Below are 9,253 nucleotides of genomic sequence, written 5' to 3' on the forward strand. Positions count from 1 at the left end.
CTACCACTGCCAGGACTACCACACTACCACTACCAGGACTACCGCCACTACCACCAAGCAGGACTACCAATTACCACTACCAGACTACCATTAATTACCACTGCCAGGACTACCACACTACCGCTACCAGGACTACCACACTACCACTACCAGGACTACTATTACCAATACTGCCAGGACTACCACACACTACCGCTACCAGGATCATCACACCACCACTGCCAGACTACCACACCACTACTACCAGGACTACCACACTACACCACTAGGACTACTACACTACTGCTGCCAGGACTACCACACTCACTGCTACCAGGACTACCACACTACCACTACCAGGACTACCACACTACCACTGCCAGGACTACCACACTACCAATACCAGGACTACTACACTACCACACTGCTAGGACTACCACACTACCGCTACCAGGATCACCACACTACCACCACGCAGGACTACCACACTACCACCACCAGGATCACACTACCACCACCAGGACTACCACACTACCACTACCAGGACTTACCACATTACCACCTCACTAGGGATCGTCCGGTGCGGTTCTCCATACCACTATAATATACCAGTGTCCACCTCTGAGTCTGTCCTAGACCTTCCCTGTCCCTTAGTCAGTCCGTACCCGTCCCATAACCCTCCCCCCAAGGTCCTTGTGCCGTCCGGGTACCTGTCCTTACGCTCCTCCCTGTCCTGTGCCCGTACCTCCGTCCTTACACCCTCCCGTCCTTGTGTCAGTCCGTACCTCCGTCCTTACACCCTCCCGTCCTTGTGTCAATCCGTACCTCCGTCCTTACACCCTCCCGTCCTTGTGTCAGTCCGTACCTCCGTTCTTACACCCTCCTGTCCTTGTGTCAGTCCGTACCTCCGTCCTTACACCCTCCCGTCCTTGTGTCAGTCCGTACCTCCGTCCTTACACCCTCCTGTCCTTGTGTCAGTCCGTACCTCCGTCCTTACACCCCTCTGTCCTTGTATTCGTCCGTACGTACCGGAGTTATGTCATCAGGATAACTTAAACTAACACTTAAATATTGCCACCAAACTTGTATATATTTACCTCAACATGACTTCATACTACAGTAGTTAAAATATCAGTATTTTCTGTTATTATTATCCAGAGTTGTGGCTACTTGTGTTGTGATGTCACTTGTGTTGTGATGTCACTTTTGTTGTTATGTGACTTGTGTTGTGATGTGACTTAAGTGATGTGACTTAAGTTGTGATGTGACTTGTGTTGTGATGTGACTTAAGTTGTAATGTCACTTGTGTTGTGATGTCACCTGTGTTGTGATGTCACCTGTGTTGTGATGTCACCTGTGTTGTGATGTCACTTGTATTGTGTGTGATGACATTATTATTATTATTGTGTGTGTGTGTGTGTGTGTGTATTGATGACCAATGATATTATTGTGTGTGATATCAATATTATTATGAACTTCGTGACTGTAATAGTGGAATCATCATCATCATCATCATCATCATCATCATATTCATCATCATCGTCATCAATATTTTCCAAGCTTACACGTGTTTAGCCTTTGTTTACCTGGTGGCAGCTCTCCATACTCTACAGTACAGTCTCTTGTGGCCTCTCTAATCAGGTTCTTATCTCTGAGGTCATATCTTATAACCTCTCCCAGTGTCATTCTTGGCTACCCCCTTCCTCTCCTTCTCCCAACGTTCACCATCACGTATCTCTTGTCCAGTTGGTTTCATCCACTCTCTCCGCATGTCTGAACCACCTCATCTATCCTTCCTCTCCACAAAACCTCACCCAAGTGCCCTTTTAGCTCTGAACAGGGTTTGCTGTCTGTCAGTGCCGCATTTCACATCCACCTCACCATTCTCATTTTAGTTCGCTCACTACTACGTTATGTCATCTTCTTTAACTGCCCATGTTTCACTGCCATACATCACGCTTCTCACACCAGTGTTACAGGTCCTCTGCCGCCAATAAAGGCAGCATCTCCCTGATATTCTTCCAGCCACTTCTGACACTTTTAACTGAGTAGCTAACAGTGCCAGCTCCAGCATTGATCATGTCACCCAGGTAGCATAACTCAGCCACACACTTCAGGGAAATATCCCCAGTGTTGAGTTTCTCCAGCCTTGCTAAGGCCACATGATTACTTGAATACTGCACACTTAGGAAGCTAACTTCGTATCGCTGACACGTGTTTATCAAACTTGACAGATTTACAAACACGTGTACAAGAGCTGGTTGAAGCAATTCAAATAGTAGAATTGTAAATGAATTTACTAAAACAAAGGTATCATTCGACATTAAAATTCTTGAAGTCATTAATACAAATATTTAGGCAACTTGGTGTCCAGTAATCCGTCAGGTAAAGTGAAACCAAAGTCGAAACACACCAGAGTAATATTAAGTCCTTCTTCCAAAAATAACTTGACCTTTTGTCGGACAAGGAAATAACTTCGCCAGTGCGTGTTGACCACTTGATGTGAAAATAACGACAAAATGTATAAATAAACCACAGATTCTAGTCCACTACGAAGGGACAATAATGACGAGATCTTGAACCAAAATGCGTTAAAATAAATTATTACACGGTCTAAGGTGACAGTGACCAGGTCTAATAGCTAGAGGAATACATCAACAGTAGATCAAACAGACCCAAGACTCGTCCCACGGTGAAGTTCAGAGACACTGAAGGCTGCAGGCATAACTCAGCATATATATATATATATATATATATATATATATATATATATATATATATATATATATATATATATATATATATATATATATATATATATATATATATATATATATATATATATATATATAATGTAACGGATGGTTGAAATCAGCGTTAAGATCAACATGAAATTGTGGTGTGTAAGTTTGAGACAAGTCATGAACGAGGCAGGTAATGCACCCTACAACATGGAGGTTAATCAGACCAGAGTATACAGGTGACTCCCTACCTGGTTCACACTGTCAAATATAAATCAGCCACACATGGGGCAGTCATGACAGGCTGTAATCTAGGTGAGTGGGCAGAGCACCGTGTGACCCAGAATAGTTGCAGTACTCCAGCAGTGTGTAGTGGTGGTGGTGTACGTGATGGGGGACTGGTGGTTCTTGTGCCTACACCCACCATCCCACTTCTGAGGCCTTCTCACCCCACTCCTAACTTACTCAATTCCACTTCCATCTCAATCCTTCTTCCCAATCCCTCTTACCATCATCTCTCTTAATCCTTCTCTTTTCACAATCCCACACAACTCCTCGTCCCTCTCCCCTTCACCACCACGTCTACTTTCATCGTTATCGTCATGCTTTCCTCCCGTGACCTGCAGCCTGCTCAGTCATCGTCCCCACTGTGGTACATGGCTGACCTTTTCCCGCCTGACCTCTCTGCTCCTTGCCTCTTCGCTGCCATCTCCGTCCAACGCCTCTGGTTTTCTTCGTAGCTCACTCTTCTGCACTCTCCTCCGTTGTTCACTGCCTCCCTCATCCCCAGCAGCACCAGCAAGGGCCATAAATCAACAGGTGGTGATAACCTGGGCCCGAGGGAGAGTGTGAGAGATGCGTCTCATCAGTGGAACGGAGTCAAGGGGCATCGGTGAATGTTCCTGTTTTTTGCATTCACGTTTTGTGGGTTGGAGTAGCGGTGGGTTGTGCAGTGGACCTGTAGCGTCGCCTGCATGACCTGCCACCCAGTTTGTAGCCTCACACTCTCTCGGGTACTGTCTCTGAGGGAGGTGAAATCACGACCACTTTTCAGTCCATCCCTGCGACTCCGCGTCCTGGGGAATGAGGCGTGGGCGGTGGGGTGGGCTAGAGCCTTGTTTACCGTGCACTTGTGGTTGCAGTCATACACCTTGTTAAAAGCTGTGTGACGGCCCGGAGGTTGTGTGTAGATTCTTAGGAATGGGAACACTGAATGTCTGTAGATGTTTGTGGCGGAATGTGTCTTAATCCATTAGTAGTTGTCGTAATGTGTGTGTGTGTGTGTGTGTGTGTGTGTGTGTGTGTGTGTGTGTGTGTGTGTGTGTGTGTGTGTGTGTGTGTGTGTGTGTGTGTGTGTGTGTGTGTGTGTGTGTGTGTGTGTGTGTGTGTTCTCTAAATCGACATGGTTTGTAGGTTCGTTTGTCTGTAGGTCTGTTTTGTTTACACTGTAGCGTCCACAATCATGAACCAACCTTCACGAAATTTTCACTGCTGAATGTGACCACCTGACTCCAGTGACCACCTAACTACAGTGGCCACCTGACTACAGTGACCACCTGACTACAGTGACCACCTGACTACAGTGACCACCTGACTACAGTGACCACCTGACTACAGTGACCACCTGACTACAGTGACCACCTTACTCCAGTAACCACCTTACTCCAGTGACCACCTGACTCCAGTAACCACCTTACTACAGTGACCACCTGACTCCAGTGACCACCTGACTCCAGTAACCTGTACTCCAGTAACCACACTTACTCCAGTAACCACCTTCTACAGTGACCACCTTACTCCAGTAACCACCTTACTACAGTGACACACCTTACTACAGTGACCACTATTTCTAGTGACCACCTGACTACAGTGACCACCTTACTCCAGTAACCACCTTACTACAGTGACCACCTTACTACAGTGACCACCTGACTCCAGTGACCACCTGACTACAGTGACCACCCTACTCCACTGACCACCTTACTACAGTGACCACTTTACTACAGTGACCACCTGACTACAGTGACCACCTGACTCCAGTGACCACCTGACTACAGTGACCACCTGACTCCAGTGACCACCTGACTACAGTGACCACCTGACTCCAGTGACCACCTGACTCCAGTGACCACCTGACTCCAGTGAACAAATATACTATGAATGTTGTAGTTATAATATTTACATGGTTTTTAATACATACATACATACATACATACATACAGGTACAAACTTCCTGGCCACGTCATCAGTGGGACAACCTTTACCCCACATAACCTTCTCCTCCTCTCTGGTCCACTTTCACTCCTTCGTTTTTCATCCCTGTTCCACTGTCACTTCTCCTCTTCCTATTCACCCTCTCCCCTCTCTCCTCCTCCTTCTCCTGCTCTCTCTCTCTCTCTCTCTTTCTTCCTTCCTCATTATATTTTTCTTCTCCTTCCCATCACTCCCACTGATGGAAGTGGGAGTGGAGGAGGGGGGGAGGTGGAGGAGGGAGGAGGACTTGATCTTCCCAGTTACACACACTCACTGTTTTACTGCCTCTGGGCATCCCGTTTCCAGGTCTTCCCTCACCCACCTTTCCTCTCACTCTACCTTTCCCTCGTCGTCCCTCACTTCCTTTTCGTGCTGTCCCTCCAGTCCTCGTCCTCTCCAGGTCTCTCGTCCCTCCCCAGGTCCTTGTCCCTCTCCAGGTCCGTCGTCCTCTCGGTCTCTCGTCCCTCTTCAGGTCTCTGTTCCCTCTCACTGGTCCCGTTCCTCCACGGTCCTTCTGTCCCTCTCCAGGCCCTCGTCCTCTCCAGGTCCCTCGTCCCCTCTCTGGTCCTTCGTCCCCTCTCCAGGCCCCTCGTCCCTCCAGGTCCCTTGTCCTCTCATGGTCCTTCCGTCCCTCTCCAGGTCCCTCGTCCCTCTCATGGTCCTTCGTCCCTCACCAGGTCCTTGTCCCTCCAGCTCTCGTCCCTCCAGGTCTCTGTTCCCTCTCATGGTCCTTCGTTCCTCTCATGGTCCTTCGTCCTCTCAGGCCCTCGTCCCTCTCCAGGTCCTCGTCCCTCTCAGGCCCTCGTCCCTCTCCAGGTCCCTCGTCCCTCTCGCGGTCCTTCGTCCCTCTCCAGGCCTGTCCCTCCCAGGTCCCTTGTCCCTCTCCCATGGTCCTTCGTCCTCTCCAGGTCCCTCGTCCCTCTCATGGTCCTTCTGTCCCTCTCCAGGCCTCGTCCCCTCTCCAGGTCCCCTTGTCCCTCTCATGGTCCTTCGTCCCTCTCCCAGGTCCCCGTCCCTCCTCATGGTCCTGTCTCTCACCAGGCCCCTCGTCCCTCTCCCAGGTCCCTCGTCCCTCCAGGTCCTTCGTCCTCTCATGGTCCTTCGTCCCTCTCCAGGTCCCTCGTCCCTCACCAGGTCCCTCGTCCCTCTCCAGGTCCCCGTCCCTCTCATGGTCCTTCGTTCCTCTCATGGTCCTTCGTCCCTCTCCAGGCCCTCGTCCCTCCTCCAGGTCCCTCGTCCCTCTCATGGTCCTTCGTCCCTCTCCAGGCCCTCGTTCCCTCCAGGTCCCTTGTCCCTCTCATGGTCCTTCGTCCCTCTCCAGGTCCCTCGTCCTCCCATGGTCCTTCGTCCTCACCAGGTCCCTTGTCCCTCTCAGGTCTCTGTTCCCTCTCATGGTCCTTCGTCCCTCTCATGGTCCCTCGTCCCTCTCCAGGCCCCCTCGTCCCCTCTCCAGGTCCCTTGTCCCTCTCACTTGGTCCTTCGTCCCTCCAGGTCCCTCGTCCCTCTCATGGTCCTTCCGTCCCTTTCCAGGCCCCTCGTCCCTCTCCAGGTCCTTGTCCCTCCATGGTCCTTCGTCCCTCTCCAGGTCCTCGTCCTCTCATGGTCCTCGTCCCTCTCCAGGTCCCTCGTTCCTCCTCAGGTCCCTCGTCGCTCTCATGGTCCTTCGTCCCTCTCAGGTCCCCTTCCCTCACCAGGTCCCTGTCCCTCTCCATGTCCTCGTCCCTCCAGGTCTCTCGTCCCTCTCATGGTCCTTCGTCCCTCTCCAGGTCCCTCGTCCCTCCTGGAGTCCCTCGTCCCTCTCCAGGTCCCTCGTCCCTCTCCAGGTCCCTCGTCCCTCCAGGTCTCTCGTCCCTCACCAGGTCCCTTGTCCTCTCAGGTCCCCTCGTCCTCTCCAGGTCCCTCGTCCCTCACCAGGTCCTTGTCCCTCTCCAGGTCCCTCGTCCCTCACGAGGGTCCTTGTCCCTCTCAGGTCCCTCGTCCCTCTCCAGGTCCCTCGTCCCTCTCCCAGGTCCCTCGTCCCTCTCCAGGTCTCTCGTCCCTCTCCATGTCCTCGTCCTCTCCAGGTCTCGTCCTCTCCGCCCCTCGTCCTCTCCAGGTCTCTCGTCCTCGCCGGGTCTCTCTTCCCTCTCCAGGTCTCTCGTCCCTCTCCATGTCCCTCATTCCTCTCCAGGTCTCTTTCCTCTCATGTCCCTCGTCCTCCACCAGGTCCCTTGTCCCTCTCAGGTCCTCGTCCCTCTCCAGGTCCCTCGTCCCTCTCCGGTCCTCGTCCCCTCTCAGGTCTCTCGTCCTCTCCATGTCCCTCGTCCCTCTCAGGTCTCTCGTCCCTCCAGGTCCTCGTCCTCTCCAGGTTCCCTCGTCCCTCCAGGTCTCTCGTCCCTCGCCGGGTCTCTCGCCCCTCACCAGGTCCCTCGTCGCTCTCATGGTCCCTCGTCCCTCTCCAGGTCCTCGTCCCTCTCCAGGTCCTCCGTCCCTCTCCAGGTCCCTCGTCCCTCTCCAGGTCCCTCGTCCACCCAGGTCCCTCGTCCTCACCCAGGTCCTCATGCTCTCACGGTCATCGTCCCTCTCCAGGTCCTCGTCCTCTCAGGTCCCTCATCCCTCTCCCAGGTCCCTCGTCCCTCTCCAGGTCTCTCGTCCTCACCAGGTCCCTCGTCCGCTCTCCTGGTCCTCGTCCCTCTCCATGTCCCTCGTCCCCTCCAGGTCTCTCGTCCCTCGCCGGTCTCTCTTCCTCTCAGGTCCTCGTCCCTCTCCAGATGTCCCTCACCGGGTCTCTCCGTCACTCCAGGTCCCTCGTCCCTCTCCAGGTCCTCGTCCCTCACCAGTTCCCTCGTCCCTCTCTAGGTCCTCTCGTCCCTCTCCAGGTCTCTCGTCCTCTCAGGTTTCGTCTCAGGTCCCTGATCCCTCTCCAGTCTCGTCCTCCAGGTCCTCGTTCCTCCCCCGTCCCTCTCAGGTCCTCGTCCCTCTCCAGGTCTCTCGTCCCTCCCCGGTCTCGTCCCTCTCCCAGGTCCTCGTCCCTCTCAGGTCCCTCGTCCTCTCAGGTCTCTCGTCCCCCTCCATATCTCTCCCCCTCCAGGTCCTGAGCCCTCTCCAGGTCTCTCGTCCCTCTCCAGGTCTCTTTCCTCTCCCAGGTCCTCGTCCCTCTCCAGGTCCCTCGTCCCACTCCAGGTCCCTCGTCCCTCCAGGTCCCTCGTCCCTCTCAGGTCTCGTCCCCCTCCACATCTCTCTTCCCTCTCCAGGTCCCTCGTCCCTCTCCAGGTCTCTCGTCCCCCCTCCATATCTCTTCCCCTCCAGGTCCCTTGTCCTCTCCAGGTCTCTCGTCCCTCTCAGGTCTCTCGTCCCTCTCCAGTCCCTCGTTCCTCTCCAGGTCCCTCGTCCCTCTCAGGTCCCTCGTCCTCTCCAGGTCTCTCGTCCCCTCCATATCTCTCGTCCCCTCTCCGGTCCTTCGTCCTCCAGGTCCCTCGTCCCTCCAGGTCTCTCGTCCCTCTCCAGGTCCTCTGTCCCTCTCCAGGTCTCTCGTCCCCCCTCCATATCTAGTCCCTCTCAGGTCCTCGTCCTCTCCAGGTCTCTCGTCCCTCTCAGGTCTCGTCCCTCTCCAGGTCCTCCCGTCCCTCTCCCGGGTCTCTCAGTCCCCCCTCCATATCTCTCGTCCCTCTCCAGGTCCTCGTCTCTCTCAGATCTCGTCCCTCTCCCAGGTCCTCGTCCCTCTCCAGGTCCCTCGTCCCTCTCCAGGTCCCTCGTCCCTCCCCAGGTCTCGTCCCTCTCCAGGTCCTCGTCCTCTCAGGTCCTTCGTCCTCTCCAGGTCCCTCGTCCCTCTCAGGTCTCTCGTCCCTCCAGGTCACTCGTCCCTCTCCATATCTCTCGTCCCCTCTCCAGGTTTCTCGTCCCCTCAGGTCCCTCGTCCCTCTCCAGGTCTCGTCCCCTCCATATCTCTCGTCCCTCTCCAGGTCCTGTCCCTCTCCAGGTCTCTCGTCCCTCTCCAGGTCCCTCGTCCCCTCCCCATCTCTCGTCCCTCTCCAGGTCACTCCATCCCTCTCCAGTTCTCTCGTCCTCAACCGCGTCTCGTCCCTCTCCATCTCTCGTCCCTCTCAGGTCCCTCGTCCCTCTCAGGCCCCTCGTCCCTCTCACCCAGTCCTTCGTCCCTCTCGCGATCCTTCGTCCCTCCTCATTTTCTTTCTCCACCTCGTTCTTTTCCTTCCCTCTCACCCATCTCCTTCCCTAGACTCTACATGACACTCAATACATAAAATCCCCCCTTTTCTTTGAAAGCTCTCTCATTCCCTCTC

General features: G+C 53.9%; 1 protein-coding gene across 1 annotated transcript; it reads left to right on the forward strand.

Annotated features, from left to right (window-relative positions):
- The first annotated feature begins 6,536 nt into the window (after positions 1-6,536).
- Positions 6,537-7,811, forward strand: LOC121872247 (vegetative cell wall protein gp1-like). Its single transcript, XM_042374913.1, has one exon. It carries the CDS (start codon positions 6,537-6,539, stop codon positions 7,809-7,811), a length of 1,275 nt encoding a protein of 424 aa, XP_042230847.1.
- Positions 7,812-9,253: the final 1,442 nt, after the last annotated feature.

The sequence above is a fragment of the Homarus americanus genome, unplaced genomic scaffold (genome assembly GCF_018991925.1).
Source record: "Homarus americanus isolate GMGI-L3 unplaced genomic scaffold, GMGI_Hamer_2.0 scaffold5589, whole genome shotgun sequence".
Classification (NCBI taxonomy): Eukaryota; Metazoa; Arthropoda; class Malacostraca; order Decapoda; family Nephropidae; genus Homarus; species Homarus americanus.